At 47.0% G+C, this 23,262-nt stretch overlaps 1 protein-coding gene across 1 annotated transcript in view; it reads right to left on the bottom strand.

Moving 5' to 3' along the window:
• Window positions 1-23,262, bottom strand: part of Myo16 (myosin XVI) — a 393,713-nt gene that overhangs the window by 113,257 nt on the left and 257,194 nt on the right. The window contains exons 23-26 of the mRNA XM_076872404.2: window positions 9,728-9,803; window positions 5,877-6,052; window positions 3,208-3,288; window positions 2,549-2,754 (exon numbers count right to left, since the gene is read on the bottom strand). Coding sequence (XP_076728519.2) covers window positions 2,549-2,754; window positions 3,208-3,288; window positions 5,877-6,052; window positions 9,728-9,803 — 539 coding nt within the window. The remainder of the gene's footprint in view (window positions 1-2,548; window positions 2,755-3,207; window positions 3,289-5,876; window positions 6,053-9,727; window positions 9,804-23,262) is intronic.

The raw sequence follows: 23,262 nt of genomic DNA, 5'->3' as shown, positions 1-23,262 counted from the left end.
ACCTGCCCCACCAGTCCCACTTAACCCTGGAACAGGGAAAAAATATCCTGTTTAATGTCACTAAATTTTGAGGTGCTCTGACAGCAACAGTCACGGGGCTCCTTCTCCACCCTGTGGTCTTGGGACTAATCAGGGAAGAGCAGAGAGTGACAGGCGCCATGTCAGCAGGATTCATAAGCCGGTTCCCCATCCCTCTTTCCCTCTGGCTCAGCAGCAGCATGTCCTCGCTCCAGGCTGGGCCTTAGACCCATCTGAAGCCCAGACTAAGACCAGCACTGACTTAGGCCGAGCCGTGCTACTTCTGAGCCACAGTCAACAGTGAGGAGTGACATTGGCTTCCGCTGCTGAGAGCCACAGATCCAGGTCCTTTTGTTCTGTGGAGTACACTGGTGAGAGCTGGCTTCGCCCCCCATCAGGAAAGGATCTCAGCACTCAAGGACTCAGCCCTACACGAGAGAAAGTCGCTGCGATGGGGGAAAAGAGCAGACTCCTCCACACAGTGGATGCAGAAGTGCAGAGGGCAACCAGCCATCTGCTGGAGGCCACGCGTGGCTCTTATGGTCTAGCACAGAGGGGAGCGAACTTTTTATGTAAAGGGCCAAGGTGTCAGCTCTTTAGACTTTCATGCCAAAAGGTAAAACTGAGGACTTTAAATACTACTTAAGTAATCATTTAAAGTGTAACCTTTATTTAAAAACCTTCTGGGCTCTGAGGTCATAGGAAGCAGGTGGCAGGCCAGATTGGGCCCTGGGCTGCAGCTCACTACCCCCCCCCCACCTAGTGGTAAGGATGGGCACCTCTCTGAATGCTGTCACATGGCCCATGTCCTATCCAAGGCTGTGCTGAAGCTCAGAGAAGAGACACATCTCTCTGAAATGAGGATGTGCCATTTTATAGGTCTTCCAAGGGGGAAAGCACCTGAGTGAACCTTGATAGCAAATAAATGCTACTGAATAATGGAGAAAAGCAGAGGTGTGATGGGATTTAAAAGCAGGGCATGGGCGGCTCAGCTCATTTTCTTCCATTGGCTCAAGAATCAGCAAGTCACACAAACACAGTTTCAAGATAACCGGTCCAGCTTCTGCACCTTTTGACACCTTACAAACCAATGTTCAGACACATGGCTGTCGTGGCGTGGGCTGCCACAGCAAAGTCTCATCGACTGGGCGGTGTGAGCAACAGAATGCGTTCTCCCAGTTTGGGGAGCGGAGAGGTCCAGCGGCTCTGTTCCTGGGGAGGGCCTCTTCTCAGCTTGCAGATGGCCTCCCACTTTCTTGTCTCTCATACGACAGGAAGGGAGAGGGGCACAGACAGGGTGACACGCTCTTTGTGTCTCTTCTTACGAGGACATGAATCCTGGAAGGTCAGGGCCACACTGTCATCGCCCTGTTTAACCTCATTCACTTCCTCTGGCCTCACTTCCAACAGTCCCAGAGGGCTGGCCTGCGGCATCTGAATGTGGGGAGCAAGATGGCATCCATGGCCGTAAGCCATCCAGCCACACGCTGTGATCTGCACATGGTGCCATGGTCCACAGCCTCATATGAAAGCCAGATCAATCCCAAATGCTCCTTCCTGTGCTTCTGCAGCATTCTGTCCACAGACGACTGCTAAAGCACCCCGGGCACCCCGCATCTCGTCAGCCGCACTCCTCAACCTCAGCGAGCAGACACAGCAGCGCAGACACTGGAGACCTGGACCAGCACAGTGCCCGCCAGCAAAGACTTAGAAACCAAGTTAGTACTCACCAACTAACTCTCTAAATTTGGCTTTATTAGTGAATATTATCAATGTGATTAAAGCCAGACTAATGTTTCTGATAAAATGAAAACACATATGAACATATACTCGGCTGGGTAGGTTATGGGTGGGGGTGGGTCAGTCACTCCTTGCAACTTGCCCAGGTGAAGCTACTGCAGAGCAGGGCCACCCTCGATATGTGGTCACACCCCTGGAGATGCTCCTAGGGCGCAGCGCATTGTCTGTGTGGGGGATGCTTCTATCTACAAGAAGGGCCAACAAACTTCTTTTCTGAAGGGCCAGGTCACAGTTATTTCATAGTTTACACTATGGCATGCTGTCCCTCTTACCCACTGTAGTGCAAAAGTGGCCACAAACAATAAGTAAATAAATATCAGCTGCTATGCTCCAAAATACGGCATTTCCAAAAACAAGAGGTGAGTGGGTGTGACCAGGAGTGCTGGCTAACCCTGATCTAAAGGGCGTTTTGTTCACGGATAAAAAGGAGGAAATCACCACAGACGTCTGTTTCTACTTTTAACTAATCGTCACATAGACACTAGATGTCCTAACTCCATAACTCTTTAAATCCAGGGAAAGCCACACGTTTAAGGGAACGTGAAGGCGGTTTCCAAAGTGTCCCCAGCAGAGTCTAGATCCTTTTGACAAAGGCTCTGCCAGTCCGTTTCACGGCATCCCCGTCCTCAAGAGAAGAAAATACGCGTCGAAGGCAAAGCCGAAAAGGTAGGCAAGTCTCCGCCTGGCTATATGCAGCGCTAAGAGCAGGCAAAGCGGGCGAGGGATTTACCTGGACAGGAAATCCGCGAAGGAAAGGCGCACAGGGTACCCGAACCTGAAGATCTTCACCAGCTCCAGGACACCCAGGTACTGCAGCTGAGCCGACACGTAGAAGTGATCAAACACGTCTGGAAGCTGCGAGTTATTGGGTTTGATGCAGTGAACGACGTGTGGGGTGCAGCGCTGGAGCTTCCCAGTAATATCTGCCAGGGATTTCTATAGGAAAAGAAAGACCAGCTGATTCACCCAGAGAACCTGGCTGGAAACTCTGAGCGCTCTTGTTGGTTTTCATACTGGGGATTGAACCCAGGGTATGTTAACACAGAGCCACATCCCCAGCCCTTTTATTTTTTTTTATTTTGTATAGATACTTGCTAAGTTGCTGAGGCTGGCCTTGACCTGTGATCCTCTTGCCTTAGCCTCCAGAGTTGCTGGGATTACAGGCATATGTCACTAAATCCAGCTTTTTTTGTTTTTGTTTTTTAAATACGAATCTTTATCTCCAATCTGACTCTATTGTATATCACATATTCACTTACTGTGTGTGTACGTGTGTGTGTGTATTTACTTTTCCCTGAAGGTAGTCAAGTTCTCAGAAATGGAAAAGAATTCCATGTGACCCTGGTGTGGCTGACACAAACTCACTAGGCCCTTGGCATCTTCACTGACCCTGAGCTGTGACGCTGTGCTGGTGGGATCGCTGCGCTCCAGTCTTTGCCGAAATGTAGACGCTCCTTTCTTTTTTAATATCTGTAATGAGAAAAGAAAGAGGGAGGAAAAGACAGGGAAAGGGTGAGCTTTGCTCAGATTTTAATTACTAAATTTCAGTTTGGAAGGAAAAAATAGAAACTAAGGTTTGCATCCATGTAGATTCACAGGCAAAGGCATAAAATAGATTATAAAACCAGGACCAGTCGATCTTTCCATAATGCTCCTGTAACTTGGTGAATGGCACCCGAGGGTCAAACAGAGCCCCAGCTTCTGGCCTTTCAAGGGCAAGGCTGGCTGTCAGGCCCACCACCATCCATGCCCATCTTCATTTGAGAACACACACAGATCCCAATCACCTCCCTGCAGTGTTCTGGTCATTACAAGTCCTTTGTATTTATCATTCTCTGGGGATGAACGAGATTTCAGGTTATAAAGAGCAGATGCTTCCACAAGTGTTAGTGTGCTTCCTTAAATTTAAAATATAAGCAGCATTGCATGTGGGTATGGGCTGGACACTTGTGCTCATTCCTTCCCTTCCTCTTTCTCTCCCCCACCCTCTCTCTTAATAAATGAGGTTAATAAGTTATTTGTCTGTGAAAAATGATAATAGATTGTTTTCTTCAATAAGTAATTACACACACGTTCTCAAAAGAAAAACGATCACATGTAGTGAAGACAATGGAGACACAAAACGATCAGTGGAAATGAGGCCAATGGACGAAGATAAAAAGGGCAGGAGGTAGATAGTCAGATTCCAGCAGGGGTTAAAAGAAACCTCGCCACTAATGCCCTGCCTCATCCACAGCATCACACAGACCCAGACCAACACCCGATTGATGGAAAGCCACTTCTCTCCAAACCACAAGAAGGACTCCTGATGCAGCATCCTCTGAGCCTGGTGCTACTGCAATGACAGTAGCTCCCTTCCCCCCATTACGATGACCTCGGAGCAGGAGGACTGACTGTAACCAACAAGGGAATGCACTGTGCAGGGACTGGCCCCACTTCAAGGTGTCTCCTACCAACGCAGTGCACAGGCATCGCAGGTCAAAGCCCGTCCTCCTGGCTGCAGGGGTGGATTGCAGGGCAAGGGCATTAAAAAGGGGACGGCTAGGGAAGTGAGGGATGGAACACACAAGGCAGTCAGACAGACAAATCTCCATCCCTGAGCATGAGTGCTCAGGTTCCCATTCTGTATGGAGGAGCTGAAAGAATCCTCCATGCAAAACAACTTGCCGGGGAGAATTCCATTTTTTTTTGCAAAAGGCTGTGTGCTTATATAGATCTAAGGAGAGATGGCAGGGCTTAGATAAATGGCTGGCCACCCATTTATTGGCAAGTTCTTCCAGATATCAGTTCCAGAGCCCAGGAATTAGTTCTTATGGGGGCTAAGGTTCCCTGGAGATTTGAAATTGGTGCCAGCGGGAGAGTTCACACCCGCGGGAACTTTTCGCGCCAGTGAAAACAGGGGAAAGTAGGAAGAGAAGGTCCTTAGGCGCCATGCTGGTTTTTTTTTTTCCCTCTGGGGTGTGGCTGCCATTATACTTTTCCCAACAGGAGCCACTGCAATCTCCTCCCCTCTGCAATCCTTCTCAGCCTCACAATGCTTAATGATATCTAATAATGGAGGACAGTTCAGCGGTGTGCTGATCACTTGCTCTCGATTTGCAGGAGGACGGAGAAAGGAAGAGCCAGCAGGTGCAGAAGAGCGGTGGGAATGAGGATGGTGCTTCTAAAGGACAACGCTTTGTCTTTTAATGTAAAAGATGCCATTTTGTATGCAGTGCGAGTGACTTCCTCTGCTCATCCCGCTCTGGACAAGTACATCAAAGGCTCGCTAGTTCTAGGCCTTGCTAGTAAACACACTCACATTCCCCACCACTCTACTAAAAGAGTTAATTTAATTATGCCTTTATCTTAATTGGAAAACTAAGACACATTCCAGCAGGCTGCAACAACTGCATTTCTAAAATTGATTGTCCTGAATGCTTTCCCAACTCTACGCCTCCTCTTCTATTCTTTTGGTAGACACAAGCAAAATAACGTGAATGCAGTCTGGCGCTGTATTTGTAAGAAGCCTAACATGCTTCAAACATTTCCTTATCAGTTTGAAATAACTTTTCACAGAGATTTTAGTTCTCTTCTAGAATTAGAACCTTTAGGTTATGTGGACATTCAAATTTATGTGGAACAAATGTTCAAATTAGCATAACAAAAACTAAGGTAAAAATCTACAAATAAACAATAAAAATATTTTAAGATCAAAAATGCTCTATGTCTACAAGAGAAGCAAATATTCATGGTTCAGAAACCCCAAACCTCAGAAATGATAAGGCAGGTAAGTATTTATCCTCAGAGCCTACCGCCCCCCTTCAGTCCCCATTCATCCAAAAGGAAGGCAGATGAAATGCAAATGGGATGTCACACAGACAACTGATTTGTCACCACACTGCACTTTCCTGTAATGTCCCCTCTCTTGGACAGTTCTGCTGGGTATCCTTTCCTTTAATTCTTTCTATTAACATATAAGTTTCTTTACATGATTGTACACAATTATGATTTTTTTAAACAAAGAAAATATCCAAGCAACCTAGAAGCAAATAAACAAGAATCACAGAGGTGCCTACCGCGCTAAGCTCGAGATAATTCTTGTTCTCTCCAACAATTGAGGAAGCTGTCGTTTTCTTATGGAGCAGGGCAGATTTATGTCCTCGGAATTTAAAGGAAGGATATGAAGATAGGAGGGATCCCGTTGGTGACAATTTCGACTGGAACAAATGATTGATCACGACATTTTCACTAGCTAGGAAATAAGTAAATGGACGTTGTTAAGGGCTGTTAAAATCATTATTTATTTGAATGTTAAATTTATTCCTTATAAAAGTACTTTAACCACTAAAGCATTCTGTGCTGAGATGTAAAAGGTGCTACGGGTCTGCTGCCCCCGCCCCCCCACGGTCCTGTCTCATTCCCTGACCCTAGCTGCCCTGGGCCAGGTGTTCTGACCCTTCGTTCTCCACCTGAGCTCCTGGCCCTTGGCTCTCTGCCTGGCACTGCCTCCTGGTTATGGGCACTGTCCAGCTCAGACCTGAGGGGCTTTGGTGCAGTTGACCAACTCATGAAGACATCTGGTTCTGGTCAGTAACACCCCTCCCACTCCAGGAAAGCAGCACCTTGGGCAGTAGCTCATTTCAGAGCCTCACCTGGCTGCACCTGTTGTTAGGTTAAGAAGGGGAGAAAGAACACCTTTTGCTGAATTCAGTCAAGATGCCAGGGTCAAAGTGAGCTGATACATTTTAGACACTATGTAATTCTAGGTCCACGTTCCTATCTGGACATCTCAGGGAGAAGAGGAGGTGGAACGAGTGGAGTCTGGATCACACATTTCAACAGCAATTTGAAAACAATGTGAATGGCTGGTAAAGACAAGAGGGAGGACTCTTGGGGTTGGTTTTCTGTATGTAGACAGCTTTTGGAGCCTAAGTTTCCCTATTTATCAAAGGATGATGACAGTACCTTGGCAGTTATTGCAAGGCTTGAAATGTGAAATCACATGCATCAATCACTTAAGATCATGCTCAGCCCATCGGGCAGGGAGCAGCGTGTAACAGTGAAGTAATTTAGTTGCCACCTTTCCCACACTCAGGGGTTCTGCTTGCCCAGGTGCAAAACAAGGCAGATAGAATCTAAATCTGCATCGCCTTCAGTGAAAAGTCACATTAATAAACAAGCAGGGAAACGGGAGAGCGGTCAAAGAAGGGGGACGAAATTACAGAGGCAGGAGTGTGGTGTTGGCTTCAAATTATGGGAGAAAGCCACTGTTTTTAATGCACAGCTGCATATCTAAATATTATCTATATCTGTCTCTTAAATGTTGAGGTCTGGAAATATCTAAAATCAAAGACACTACAGAAGCAGTGAGCTCACCCAGGCCCCAGACCACAGTGTTCCTCAATTCCGTACTTCCCAAAGACCAATTAGGCTGATTCTAGATCTGACACTGTCTTGGAAGACCAGATATGAGGGAACACTAAAAAGGCACGGGAATCTGTCAAAAGGACACAGGAGCTGGCCTGAAGGTGTTCTAACAGGCCAAGCCTTGGAGAATTTTAGCATCAAAATAATGATGTAGTGGTATATGGCTCACTGAATAAAATAAGAACACCTGAGTCCACCCTGTCATAAGCAAAGGAGCCAGTGAAGTAGGAGACATGGAGTGTCATAGCAGAAGGCCACTGTTGGTGGGGGAACGGCGTTCTGCAACTGTAAGAGGAATAACTGATTCAAGCAAGCATGACAGATGCCTGCAAATCCAGCTGGGAGAGGTAGATGGAACAGAACATTCGCACGATCTCCAAGTGCGTCCTCCCAGGTTACTCATCAATGCCAAAGAGGAACCAGCAACTCTGGAAACCGAGAGGCTGGCAGACACCACCGTATCAAAGCAGTCGCGCGTCACAGCTTCAGGGCCATTTATGGTGCTCACTGCCTCTGGTGCACCGAGGATGCACATGCCACCTCTGGGGGGTTCCTGGCAAAAATGCACAGCTTGATTCTGATATAAGTAAAACTCAATATCCCCAAATTGAGGAACACTGCATGAAATAACCGATATTTAATTTTTGAAAACAATGTCATGGAAAACAAAGGAAAACTATGGAAATGTCCAAGATTAAAGATTGAAGTGAAATGACCCTGAACTGTGGGAAATCGCTATAAAAGACATTAATGGGACAATTGCCAATGCTTTATATGAGCTCTGGATTAGATGTCAGCATTGTATCAATGATCAATATTCTGATAATTTACTGAGTTCAAGTAAGACAATGTCCTCATTTTGGAATGTGCATTGACATGTAGACATTAGCAGATGAGTGACTTGTTCTCAAGTGGTTCAGAAAATACACACACGGAGGAGGGAGGAGGTGGGGAGGGAGATGGAGGGAGGGAAGAAAAGAAGGCCTTGAAACCCTGATCTGAGGAAACTGGGAGTTCTCTGTACTAACTTTATAACTTGTCTTTGAGTTTGAAACCACTTCAAAATAAACAAACAACAAGTATATACCATGATCCTCGTAAACAATAACAAAGCAATTGTTATTCATATGTATAGCAAGTCTAAATGTGTGTGGGCCCACACAAATAATGCAACACATTATCTTCCAACTGAGGGATAAGAGCCTTAAATAAAACTGAAAACACCAGATATAAACATGGACCACACTGTTTGCCTGATCCCCTTTTATTTTATATATAATCTATGTATATTGATAGGTAGATATAATATATCACCATGAAATACAAAAAAAAAAAAAAGCATTGTGCCAACTTCTAAAACATACTATATATTAGATCTTCGCTAAAAGACAAGACCCAAAGGAAAGGGCATTAAAAATAAAAGTGCAGGTAACTGCATACTAGGAGCAAGACATTTCCAATGATAACGGGTCAGATCAATTACTGCAATTCCTCCTTGATCATGATATCATCCCAGTCCATGCTTCAACACTGGTCTCTGCTAAGACAACTCCCAATGAGGGCATGTTCTGAGAGGCAAGCAGAGTGACCCCTGCCCCGGGAAGACTCTGATACAACCATGCTGCTGCAACCTGAGGCAGATGTGTCCTGAGACCAGAAGTGTTGTGGACATCTGATCTCCAGCTCAGAGGCACCTAAGTACTTCATGAAAGGCATCCTAGGCTTCCTGTCCCAGGAGAGACAAATGCTCTGTTGCTTCCAGAGCTCCTTAAAGCACAAAAGAAGCTGAGCTTACATTCACTAAAGGGGTCACTAGAAAAATGTGAATCACTGCAGAAATGCCACTAAGAAAATAACTCCTAGAGGAGACAGAATCATATATATACACATACATATACACTTGGAATATATATGAATTTAATACATTGCTTTATATATAGTATAGAATCATAGTCAATATATATGTAGAGTATTAATGCCCACTAAGTAGAAGGAATTGATAAATCTATCTATCTATCTATATATCTGTAAATACACATATACACATACACGCAGATTTATAAACGTACTGGCTCCTTCTACTTAGTGGCATTAATACTCTATAACTAGATGTGCATAAGAATAAAAGACCATCCCTGGTTGTGCTTCACAGTATCTTAAGTAATGAAATTCACCCTACTGTGGCCTAAATAACTTTGGACGTCATATTCATCTTCATTAGTCTTCATAGAATAGCTTTTTTATATTCATACCACTAAAGTAGTAAAGGTGTTTTACATTCCTATCTGCTAAAAGCTTAGTTAAATTAGGTTTCTACTGGACTCCAAATTAAATTGTAACCAATGCACAGTATGGCAAGACACATTCCTTATTATTCTGGGCATTACAATGCAAAAGATATTTCAATTATCCTTTTGCTAGTAGCATATTTTGTAGGAAAAAAAAATTCAAGAAATAAGGAATGCATGGCATTTTAACCAGTAGGGAGAAATCAACTTACTTTTCATTACAAATAGAAGATTCTGTGAAAGGGAGTCTTTATTTTTTTCAATTGCTCCAACAATTTCATACATTACCTATAATAAGAGAAAATAGCATAATTACTAAGGATTAATCATGACCATGAAAATAAATTCCTGTAAAGAATAATTCAATTCAGCTGAAGTTTTAAATTATTCATGAAAGAAGTGTCTTCAGGTCTGAGAGCTCACACTGAATGCAAGTTCAAAGCTATCGCCTGCATGTTCTCATTCTGTACTTAAAGAGGGGACACTGCTCCTCTGCTGTTTTGCAAGGCTCTCTTCTGATCCTGAGTTTAAGGGCAAAGGCTGATGACTCACATCCTGACGCCCCTTTATTCTTAAGGATTGCAACTCAAAAATCAGCTAACCAAGTACAGGCTCCTGACACTGAGCCTGTGTAGTGATGGCAGTCTGAGATGGCCCGTGGTCTCCTTATTAAGGGCTGCTTGCTGTTAGATCATTTAACAGCCAGTTCATCAGATGTCTTTTGAATTAAGAAAACATGAGAAACAATTATCGAAGAACACATTTGAGTGACTTAATTGTCTGGTTTTATTGGTATCCAGTATGGCTGGGAGACCTGATCTTTAGAGAGACAGTTTTACTGCATCTGTCTGAGCTAAGTATGACCTCCCAGAGGTGTCATGAGAAGCCATTCAGCCACACCTCCATCAGGAAGCCTGTCCATTTCAATATCAGCTCCTTTCAGAAGCATCCTGTAGCTCAGAACCCTGGGCAGGGTGCCACTGGCTGTCCTTTGTCTCTTCCTACCATCACCCCTGGTAGAAATCAAGAGGGAGAAACAGTGGCTAGACCTGCCACTCTGGGGATTCCCAGGGAGGACAGGGTCTGGGACAGGAGGGGATTGACAGACACAGAGAGGCCATGAGTCCACTTGGTCTGTGGGAGGAACCTAGAGAAGGGCCACACAATCCCTGGTGGTCCATGTCCCTACGTGGCCTTCAGACCCAGGGCTCAGGTGTCCTCTTTCAGTAAAGCTCTATGTGGATTCCTTGATGTCACGGGAGCCTGAGCCACAGGAATCTCCAGGTCTCCTGTTAAAACCGAAGTGCAAAGATCCCCTGTTGTTCCCGAACAAGGGCATGAACGTCCACAGACAGCATCCTGATATTTACCGGGCACACAGTTTTTATTTACTTATTTATTCATATTATACATTTATTTATATTATTTACATTTATTTATTCATGTAAATATATTTTATTGGTAGGGCATTTGCATATAATTAATGAACCACAAAGCAGGTCAACTTAATCACTTTTGTGATACTGGGCAAACTCTAGCGGCTCCTGCAGTCCTTCTGGTGTTAAATCATATTCTCTAGGGCCCTCCAACTCTTAAAGCCTCTGACCTTATTCATAAGATACAAATGGACACATATTGACAGGCTGGGTTGACAGCCCACTGTAGTTATGGGCTGTAACTACCAAAACAGCTTACTTATTTTATCGTAATTACCCCTGGAATCAAATGACTGATGACACAGTACATAAAATCGGCATTAGTGAATTATTGATATTTGGTTTTAAATATTTATTTTTGGCCCCAAATTTGAAATCAAGTATTGCTTCAAGGAAACTTTCATACTGTCATGGAGAGACAGCACTCAAGATCATCTGCACCCTGGGGTGTACCATAGCACCTTGCCACTGGTGCTTCTAGGATCTTAGTGGACAGAGCTGAGAAACACAGAACACGTACTGTGCACGGGCAGGCAGGTGCACACTCACTTTTCATTATAGTCAAAGGTAAAATGTCACTGAATTCCATATTTGGTCTTTTAACCATGATAATTTCTTCAATCTAAAGAAATTTGGTGTTGGCTTTGTCAAAGGCAATTTAAAAATCTCTAGATAGGGAATAGGGGTGGGAGGGAAAGGGAGGGAGAAGGGGAATAGCATGGATGGTGAAAGGAGACCCTCATCATTATACAAAATACATGTATGAAGATGTGAATTTGGAGTCAACATACCTCATATACAATCAGAGATATGGTAAATTGTGGTATAAAGGTATTAAGTGGTATTAAGAATCGTAATGCAAAAATAAATAAATAAATAAAGGGAAAGGCCCTTTTTACTTCAAAAAAATCTAAATATATGGTATCCCTTCATGCTCATTTATTATATACAAAAATAATGTGTTCCCATCACCTTTAAATATTTTGAATTAGCATTTTAATTTAAATATAATTTTTAATTATAATATTTCATTGGTTCTTTTTTTGGTTATACATGAGAACAGAATTGATTATAAAAGTAATTATGATAATCATAAAATAATTATAAAAGTATAGGATATAATTTGTTCTATTTCAGTCCCCAGAACTTCCCCTTCCCTCCATTACTCTTCCCTGTTCTCTTCTCTCTACTGACCTTTCTCCTATTTACATATAGACATTTTGTCTTTAAAATCAGTGTCTTGGGGATGTACATGATGGTGAAACTCACTGTGGTGTATTCGACATGTACATAGAAAAGGTAGGTGAGGTCCACTCCACTCTCTCCTTATCCCATCCTTCCACCCTTCCTTCATTCCCCTTGTTCACTACACTGGAAAGATAATTTTAGATTTACATGAAGTTGCAAAAAATAATACAGATAGATCATGTGTACCCTTCTCCAGTTTCCTGCAAGGATAGCATTTTACAAATAATCATAATAGAGATATTGATTAGGATGGTGAAAACAGAGAACATAACATCAGCACATTGGTCCTGTGTGTTGCCAATTTTGCTCACCTCCCAGAAATCGCCATCTATTTGTGGGGCTCTACTTCTGGGCTCTTTATTCTGCTTTGCTGATCTGTGTGTCTGGCCTTTGGACACTGTCTTGGTCACTGAAGCTTTAAACCACAATGTCGAGTCCAACAGGCTGATTCCGCCCACTCTACTTATAAAACTGGCCTCAGCTACTTTAGCTTCTTCTCCTTTTCATATGACTTTTAGAATTATATTACCTTTTCCTTTACATCTACAAAAATTTTGCTGTGATTTGGTTAGAAATAGCATTGGATCTGAATGCCAGTTCTGGGAGACTTGGCTGTGTTCATTATCACCAAGTTGATGAGTTACTCTGTTGTCTTTTAATCTAAGAACATATCATGTCTCTCCTTTTAATTAGACTATGATTTCATTCATCAGCATTTTGTGGTTTTCAGCATAACATTCTCTACATAATTTGCTAGATTTATACCCAAGTATTGCGTCCTTGATGAGTGACTGTAAATGTTATTGCATTTTTAATTTCAGTGCCCATTACTAGTATATAGACAAGCAATGGAATTTTTATGTTCATCTTGTATCTTTTGACTCTGCTATACTCACTTATTACTTCTTTGGTTTTTACTTTGTTTTTAATCTTGGTAGATTCCTTGGGATTTTGCACACTGAAATTTATGTCTTAAATAAACATAAATTTCTTATTTCTTCCTTTTTAATCTGTCCACTTTTGATTTCCTTTCTTGCCTCATGACACTTTGCTAGAACATAGCAGACATCCTTGCCTTGTTTCCAATCTTGGGCTCAAACATTGTTTTCAACCATTAAAAACAAAGCCAGCAGGAGATCATTACAGATGGTCCTCATCGGGTGGAGGCTGTCCCTACCATTTCTATTTTTCTTAGAGTTTTCCTCATGAATGGATATTGAATTTTATCAAAACTTTTTTTTTATTCCTTGATGTGATGCTGTGATGTTTTTCTTCTTCAGCTTGTTAATGTGATAGATTTCCAAACATCAGATTGGCTTTGCACTCCTGGGTAAAAATGCCCATTGGCCACGGTGGACAGTTCTTTTCATATATTCCTGAATTGTAGTTGCTGATATTTTAACAGTGTTTTGCATTTATATTCATGAGTGATATTTATCTTTAGTTTTCTTGTGTGTACGCGTGTGCCTGTTAAAGCCTTTGCCTGGTTTGGGTATCAGGATAATACCAGCTTGATAAAACAAACCGGGAAGTGTTTTCTCTCTTATTTTCTGGACAAGTTTGTACAAAGTTGGTGTTAATTTTCCTTCAAACATTTGGTAGAATTCTCCAGTGAAACCATCTGGAACAGGGAGATTTCTTTTTTTGGGAGATTTTAAATTACAGATTCATTTTCTTGATAGGCCTATTCAAATTATCTATTTTATATTGGGTGAACTGAGGTAGTGTATGTTTTTGGAGAAACAGGTCCATTTCATGAAACGGTCAAATTCACGATGGGGTTATTGGTTGTGTTCCCTTTTGATCTTGGATGTATGCGAGGCACGTAGGTATGTTTCCTGTTTCATTCCTGGCTACCTGCGTTTTCTCTCTCTCTTTCCTTTGTCAGTCCTACTAGAGGTTTATCGTTTTTACTGGTGCTTCCAAAGGCCAGCTCTGTTGGGCAGATTCTCGCCTCTCCCCGATTCCACTGGCTTCTGCTGTCACCACCTTCCATGGCTTGCTTTGGTTGACTTTGTTCCCTAGTTCTTGGGACAGAAGCTCACATGATGGATTTCAAACTTGTCCTATTTTCTAATATGTGGATTTAGGGCTATCAATTTCCCTTTTCATCTTGTTTTAACTCACAAATTTACTAGGTTGCGTTTTCATTTTCATTCCGTTGAACATATATTTTTAAAATTCTCTCAGCTTTCCTCTTTAATGTGTGGGTTATATAAAGGGTACTGCTCGTTTCCAAGCCTTTATTGATTTTTAGTTTAGTCCCACTGTTTCGGTCAGCTTTTTCACTGCTGTGACTAACGGATCTGACCAGTACAGCTGTACAGGAGGAAGAGTTTATTTGAGGGCTCACGGTTTCAGAGGTCTTAGTCCATAAAAGGCCGGCTCCATTCCTCGGGGCTCGAGGTAAGGCTGAACATTGTGGTAGGAGAGGATGGCGAAGGAAAGCAGCTCGTATCATGGTGATCAAGAAGCAGAGAGACTCCATCTCCAGATACAAAATATACACCCATAGCCATGCCCCCAATTAACCCCTTCCTCCAGCCACACCCACCTGCCTCTAGCCACCACTCAGCTAATCCCATCAGGGACCAATTCACTGATGGGGTTAAGACTCTTACAACCTGATCATTTCTCCTCTGAACCTTCCTGCATTGTCTAATGCATGAGCTTTGGGGGATACTCCAAATCCAAACCGTAACACCCACTGTGGTAGGCAGACCTTCACCATTTCTTGTCCATTCTTTCAAATGTGTTGGGTTCTGAGTTATGGTCCAGCATAAGGCCTATCTTGATACATGTTCCATGGGGATTTTAACATTTTGACCTCTGCTCCTGTAGGCCGAGGTGTTCTGTAACTCTGGGAGATCCTGTGGTCCGTGGCGGGTGCCATCCTGTATCCTTGCTGACCTCCCAGGCAACTGTTGCAAAGAGGGTGTTGAAGTTTCCAACTTAACCCTCATGGGCTCCTTTTAGTACCACTCGCAGGGAGGAGGCAGGGCATCACCTCGCCCTGGGCATGGAGGACAGTCCCTCTCCACCTCCTTGGCAAGCATGGGTTCCCTCGACTGCTGGGTGGGGACAGCAAGTCTGCCTGCTAGGCCACTGTTGTGCTTCTCTGGCTACGGGGTGAGCAGTGCCGGGTAAGTACTTCTGCACTGATTCCTACGTGGGGAGGCGTTGCCTGGGCAGAACTGGAAGTCTTGACCCCACTCACTGGCTCTGACCTGGCCCCAGTGCAGGGAGGTGTGGGTGACACACACCCAGACTCAGCACTGTGCTGAAATCTGATGAACCTACAGATTTCTGAATTGTACATGCTAAAAAGAAAACTATGATTTTAATAAGCATAATTAAAAGATTTGTTTTAAAGATGTTGTTTTAGTTGGCCACAGCTAAAAATGGTTGACACATCTTCTTTTTGTCTTGAATGAACCTTTGTATAAGTCAAGCTTTCCAGAGAAATAGCATCGATAGTGTAGAGATACTAAAATACACATCATGGGGAATTGGCTCAAGCAATCATGAAGGCTGAGATCTGCCATAGACAAACTGGAAACCAGGAAGCCGGTATCAAGTCCTCAGTCGGAGGGTCAGTGGTCTAGAGTCCAGGCTGCCTCTGAAAGCCTGAGAAGCAGGGTGCCGAGCACAGAGTGGACCATGTCCAGCTCAGCAATCAGAGAGTAACTCTGAGTTTCTTCCACCTTTCATCCTTGCAGGCCCTAGAGGTGGCATGGGACCCAGCCACACTGGGAGGCAGATCAGTTCTACACAACCCCATCCAAGCCGATTGCTCCCAAAACACCCAAACTTGTTTTTAAAAAATATTCCAAGCTTAGCTGGAAAAATATTCCAATCCTTAGCTGACAAGTAATGATTGTACTGGGCACAATGGGGTGTTCTCATCTAGGCATACACTGCAGAAAGAGCCACTCGCCCTGATTAACTAGCTCTTGGGCACCCCACGGCCTAGTTGGATCCGACACGATCACAACCACACAGGCCCAGCTCTCGGAGGTGCCAAGCTATGGAGGAGGACCTGGGCCCTGCAGGGCAGGCTTGGGTTCCAGCTTCCACCTCTCAGTGCCCGGGAGGCTGGGCCAGTTACTGACCATGCCTGACTTCTCATCTGCAGGCGAGCAAGCCACATGGGTGCCTCCCTCTCCAGCTCTCTCTCCCCTCCCTCTCTGTCTCTCTCATTTTGAAGGTAATTAAGGGAAAGGGTATTTTTATCTACTCGGGCACAACACCTATCATTTTCTAGCTTTTATTTCTAACGATTACCTGTGCTGCTTCTCAGTCCAGATTTGTTTCCATCACGGACTTGAGAAGGACCCAGGGACTCACCCGGCCATCTACCTGAGGCTGCCACATGGACTGCCTGCCCAACAAGAGGAGTCATCCTATGACATCCTGTGGTTTTGCTGGATGAAATGCATTTAGACCTTTACGAACATCGCTCCCAAACAGAAGGATCCTCCCTAGAAGGGAGTCACATGAAAGTCACCAGCCATCCATGGGTCACTGGCCTCCAGCAGGAGCGGCCTTGAGCCATGCAGCAACAAGTTTATAGAAAAGACACCAAGAAAAGATGCCAAACAGTGGGGACCCCCACTGGGGTTCCTGGTCAATTCAAAGGGAAGTGGCCCCAAAGCCCAAGGGAGTGGACATAGAATCACTATGTAGGGAAAACACAATCTCTCCCAGCAATCACCTGGAGCTTTGTGGGTCTGGGGTGGTGGGAGGACAGAGAAAGGTCCTTTTCCCAGAGGCCCGCCAGGCGGCAGGAACCGCGGAAAGCAGATTTGAGGTGGCAGGCCCTTCTGGCCACTGGGGCAGATGCTCCGCTGGGCTCTGTCCCTCTCTTTCTTGCTGGCTCATTATTTGGGGAATGAAAGGGAAAGACATGAAAGGAACCAAAGATAGAGACCAGGCCAGTCCTCCCCGCCCCCCGCCATCTTTACACGATGGATCCTCAGGCCTTCATTCTCCCTCCCTCTCAAGACTGGAAGGTGGGTTTCATGCTGTGGGTGACAGCCTCTCTCAGGCATGTAATAGAGAAATTTATATGCATACAACCTGCTACGAATCTTTAAGAAAATTGTCATGCATTCAAAAATTTCCTTTGGAACGATTCTGTTCACTAAATGACTCAAGAGAGCCGCGGCTTTTGCCTGTGTTTCAGCCGCGCTCACTCGAGTGCTTCCGCGTGGATGCCAAGCTCAGGGTGCGACATAAGCGAGAGCAGTGACAGCAGGCTGCTTTGGGGACGCGCTTGCTGCAACACTCTGGCACCACAGTAAACACAATTAGAAGATGAGTTATGTCAGCTCTAGATGAAGAAAGGGGGGTATCGAACCCTTTCCACGGCTGTGAATCACGGTTCATCAAGACACCGAGGTTCCTGGCTTCACAAAGAAAGGAGAAGCTACGACGCGGAACCCTCGTATATTCTCCTCCTAACCAAGGCTGCCAGGCTCAGGCTTGGCTCATCACCAAGGCAACCGAAATCCAAAGGCGAGAGTGCCACAGAAATAGCTCAGCCCACCAACACGGATTCTCATTCCTGAACTGGAGCAGCTGGCGTCCCTTCCCGCCCTGTTTAAGAAGGGGCAGGGGTCACCCATGCTGGAACAGGGAGCTCTTCCACTGCAGCTCAGCCCTGCATGGGCCTTGTGCCTGTGGGGGCTGTGCCAACCTGAGACACTGTGGCTACATTTCCAGTGTTTCTCAGGACCCCTGCAGAACATCTGCACTTATTAACATAAGTGCAAATCCTTTAGACTTTACCCCAAACTCAGGAAACCTCATTTGGGGGGGCGGGCATCAGGAGTCTGCATTTCCCACCTGCTCCCCATTGATTCTGATGCACATTTTGGAGACTTGCAGATGCAGAAAATGAATGAGAGTGTGAGGAGGGACAGAGAAGGGACAGTGGGCTGCAGGGTGGGCAGAGGGGACTTTTGCTCTAGTTTCGACCTGTCAGCCTGCAAGTCACTGCTGGGGTACGCTGTGGGCCTTAACTGTGGGGTGTGAGCACTGAGCTTCCCCTAAGCTGTCTTCTCAGTTCAATTTGCTGTTGAACTCTGGCCAGTTTGCACACAAGTGTCATGATTAGCACAGCCCACCAATAAAAGCACTGTTGTAAGGGACTGTACAGTACGGATAGTAGACAGGCTTGAGTGGACATCATCTACTTAAACTTCCAACTGGCTTTTAGTGTGGCTAATGTCAAGGGTTATAAAAGGTAACTGTCATTGGACCTCAATCAGGGCTCAAGAAGTAAATCTGGAATAAATCAAGCAAAGTAGCAGAGACTAGTCATAATACAAATATATTTATAAAACCTGGAAAATAGTAAAAGTAATAGGATAAACCATGACCTCTATCTCCCATTTTCACAGATAGTCAACCTAGATGTGTTTCTGTCTATAAAATCTAATTTTTTCTCTGTGTGCACTCTCGGAGATGGGGACCCACGTGCCTAGTGATGCCCGGCTTCCTGACATGTGTCAGCTGGTACAGAGCTGGTCACTGCCCAGCTCAGCAGGGCTCTGCAGGCCTCGGGCTCCTCAGAGCTTCTGCTGGGCCTTCCAGAGAAGGCTGTGCCAGGAGGACTCTGGCAGAAGGCGGGAAGTGGCAGGGGAGGAAGCTTCGGTGCTCTCCCTCCTCCACCGGGAGCCGTAGCTCCTCCCCCTTGTGTTCATCCATGTGCCTCATGGTCCCAGCTTCCAGGGTCAGCTGCCCAGGCTCCAGCTTCTTCCACATGCCTCCCCACCTGGGATGCAGGGCACAGGCTCACCCACTTTGCCTCCCAGTCTTGGGGACGGCAGCTGCTGCCTGCTATGCAACAGCCTTGGTGTCACCTGACTGACCTCCACTGTCTCCTCAACTTCCTCTGTGACCCACCGCCTGTGTTCACGTTCTTCTCTGTACAGGCGCAGCACCAGTTCTTTTCTAGACCAGATGGTGCCAACCCCGCCGTCCTCCCTGCTGGCCTCTTCTTCCCCTGTCTTGGGGCTGGCAGTTCCTACCTGGAAGGTGCTCCGAGAGGACAGAGTGGAGGTGGTGTTGACTCCCCAAATGAGGGACCGCCCCTCACTGTAAAGCGAAGCCAAGAGAAGGACCCCAGGTCAGAAAGCAGACCAAGTGGTAAGGGAGGCTCATGGCAGGAGAACTGAGTGGGAAGGAAGAGCTCATGTCCCCACACGGAGCCACATGGCCAGAGCAGAGCAGGTTCCAGCATGCTGGGCAGGGCACACCATCACAGGGTGGGACAAGAAGAAAGAAAGAAAGAAAAGAACAGGGGCATGGGCTGGAAGTACACACGAGGCACATGCCCTGGTCCTTCTCAGTTCAGGCCGGACTCGGACAGCAGACACTTTGGAGGGGCAAAATCAGGGTTGGGTCTCAGCAGACCCTCGGGGTTCACTCCTGAGGGCCACTCCTGAGGCTCTATTTGCCTCCTGAACGTCCCCTGTTGCTGCTTGGCCAGAGACTACCCATAATTCACACACAAACCACTGCATTTGAATTAGGTCATGTTGTACCATCTACATCCCCCACCTTATAAAGCAATACGTAGAGGTCAGACCACATGGCTAATTACACGACTACACAATTACACTGCTTCTGATATGAACAGCTGCACTTCCACATAGTTAAAGTGCCAAGAGCTAAAGCACCTCTAACAAAGCCACCCCTGGTGACAGTTCAGGCATCTCAGGGTTCCATACCAGACCACAGCGTGGATAAGTTACATTCAGGACTTACAAGTGTGCCTGTGTGTGTGCCCTTCCACCTAGAGTGTGTGTAATGAATGCATCTGTGTACATACCCATCCATCTGTTGATCTCTGGATCTTGTGCCCAATCTGAGTACACATAGTGACTGCTTTATGGCTTAAATGGTGTCCAAATATGGCCGTCATCAAAAAGTCAATGGGAAAAAAACCACTCAATCTCACTAACTGTGGGGAAATGCAAATGAAAACTTCAAAGAGAAGCATCTCACCTCAGCTTTGTAATAAAAAAAGATGAAGTAACAAGGGCCATCAAGGATATGGAGAATGGGAAACCCTCACACACCAGGAGGAGGGGTGTACGTCAGCCCTGGAGAGGAGAGTCCTCACACCAGAGGAGGGGTGTACATCAGCCCAGGAGAGGAGAGTCCTCACACCAGGAGGAGGGGTGTACATCAGCCCAGGAGAGGAGAGTCCTCACACCTGGAGGAGGGGTGCACCTCAGCCCAGGAGAGGAGAGTCCTCACACCTGGAGGAGGGGTGTACCTCAGTCCAGGAGAGGAGAGTCCTCACACCTGGAGGAGGGATGTACATCAGCCCAGGAGAGAGAGTCCTCACACCTGGAGGAGGGGTGTACATCAGCCCAGGAGAGGACAGTCCTCACACCAGGAGGAAGGATGTACATCAGACCAGGAGAGGAGAGTCCTCACACCAGGAGGAGGGGTGTACATCAGCCCAGGAGAGGAGAGTCCTCACACCAGGAGGAAGGGATGTACATCAGCCCAGGAGAGGAGAGTCCTCACACCTTGAGGAGGGGTGTACGTCAGCCCAGGAGAGAAGAGTCCTCACACATGGAGGAGGGGTGTACATCAGCCCAGGAGAGGAGAGTCCTCACACCTGGAGGAAGGATGTATCTCAGCCCAGGAGAGGAGAGTCCTCACACCTGGAGGAGGGGTGTACATCAGCCAAGGAGAGGACAGTCTTCACACCTGGAGGAGGGGTGTACCTCAGCCCAGGAGAGGAGAGACCTCACACCAGGAGGAGGGGTGTACCTCAGCCCAGGAGAGGACAGTCCTCACACCAGGAGGAAGGATGTACCTCAGCCCAGGAGAGGACAGTCCTCACACCAGGAGGAAGGATGTACATCAGACCAGGAGAGGAGAGTCCTCACACCAGGAGGAAGGGATGTACATCAGCCCAGGAGAGGAGAGTCCTCACACCTGGAGGAGGGGTGTACATCAGCCCAGGAGAGGAGAGTCCTCACACCAGGAGGAGGGGTGTACCTCCAGCCCAGGAGAGGAGAGTCCTCACACCTGGAGGAGGGGTGTACGTCAGCCCAGGAGAGGACAGTCCTCACACCAGGAGGAAGGATGTACCTCAGCCCAGGAGAGGACAGTCCTCACACCAGGAGGAAGGATGTACATCAGACCAGGAGAGGAGAGTCCTCACACCAGGAGGAGGGGTGAACATCAGCCCAGGAGAGGAGAGTCCTCACACCAGGAGGAGGGGTGTACATCAGCCCAGGAGAGGAGAGTCCTCACACCAGGAGGAGGGATGTACATCAGCCCAGGAGAGGAGAGTCCTCACACTAGGAGGAGGGGTGTACCTCAGCCCAGGAGAGGAGAGTCCTCACACCTGTAGAAGGGATGTACATCAGCCCTGGAGAGGAGAGTCCTCACACCTGGAGGAGGGGTGTACGTCAGGCCAGGAGAGGACAGTCATCACACCTGGAGGAGGGATCTACATCAGCCCAGGAGAGGACAGTCCTCACACCAGGAGGTGGGTGTACATCAGCCCAGGAGAGGAGAGTCCTCACACCAGGAGGAAGGATGTACCTCAGCCCAGGAGAGGACAGTCCTCACACCAGGAGGAGGGATGTACATCAGCCCTGGAGAGGAGAGTCCTCACACCTGGAGGAGGGATCTACATCAGCCCAGGAGAGGACAGTCCTCACACCTGGAGGAGGGATGTACATCAGCCCAGGAGAGGAGAGTCCTCACACCAGGAGGAGGGGAGTACATCAGCCAAGGAGAGGACAGTCTTCACACCAGGAGGAGAAGTGTACCTCAGCCCAGGAGAGGACAGTCCTCACACTTGGAGGAGGGGTGTACCTCAGCCCAGGAGAGGACAGTCCTCACACCAGGAGGAAGGATGTACCTCAGCCCAGGACAGGACGGTCCTCACACCAGGAGGAGGGATGTACATCAGCCCAGGAGAGGAGAGTCCTCACACCTGGAGGAGGGATCTACATCAGCCCAGAGAGGACAGTCCTCACACCTGGAGGAGGGATGTACATCAGCCCAGGAGAGGAGAGTCCTCACACCTGGAGGAGGGATCTACATCAGACCAGGAGAGGACAGTCCTCACACCTGGAGGAGGGATGTACATCAGCCCAGGAGAGGAGAGTCCTCACACCAGGAGGAGGGGTGTACATCAGCCCAGGAGAGGACAGTCCTCACACATGGAGGATGAATGTACATCAGCCCAGGAGAGGAGAGTCCTCACACCTGGAGGAAGGGATGTACATCAGCCCAGGAGAGGAGAGTCCTCACACCAGGAGGAGGGATGTACATCAGCCCAGGAAAGGAGAGTCCTCACACCTGGAGGAGGGATGTACATCAGCCCAGGAGAGGACAGTCCTCACACCTGGAGGAGGGGTGTACATCAGCCCAGGAGAGGAGAGTCCTCGCACCAAGATGAGGGGTGTACATCAGCCCAGGAGAGGACAGTCCTCACACCAGGAGGAGGCGTGTACCTCAGCCCAGGAGAGGAGAGTCCTCACACCAGGAGGAGGGGTGTACATCAGCCCAGGAGAGGACAGTCCTCACACCTGGAGGAGGGGTGTACCTCAGCCCAGGAGAGGAGAGTCCTCAGACCAGGAGGAGGGATCTACATCAGCCCAGGAGAGGAGATTCCTCACACATGGAGGAGGGGTGTACATCAGCCCAGGAGAGGACAGTCATCACACCAGGAGGAGGGGTGTACCTCAGCCCAGGAGAGGACAGTCCTCACACCTGGAGGAGGGATGTACATCAGCCCAGGAGTGGACAGTCCTCACACCTGGAGGAGGGGTGTACATCAGCCCAGGAGAGGACAGTCCTCACACCTGGAGGAGGGATGTACATCAGCCCAGGAGACGAGAGTCCTTACACCTCGAGGAGGGGTGTACATCAGCCCTGGAGAGGAGAGTCCTCACACCAGGAGGAGGGATGTACATCAGCCCAGGAGAAGAGAGTCCTCACACCTGGAGGAGGGGTGTACATCAGCCCAGGAGAAGACCGTTCTCACACCTGGAGGACGGGGTGTACATCAGCCCAGGAAG

Source organism: Callospermophilus lateralis, chromosome 12 (assembly GCF_048772815.1).
Source record: "Callospermophilus lateralis isolate mCalLat2 chromosome 12, mCalLat2.hap1, whole genome shotgun sequence".
Taxonomy (NCBI): Eukaryota; Metazoa; Chordata; class Mammalia; order Rodentia; family Sciuridae; genus Callospermophilus; species Callospermophilus lateralis.
The sequence above is the reverse complement of the archived record's forward strand: the minus strand, read 5'-3'. Positions and strand labels throughout refer to the sequence as shown.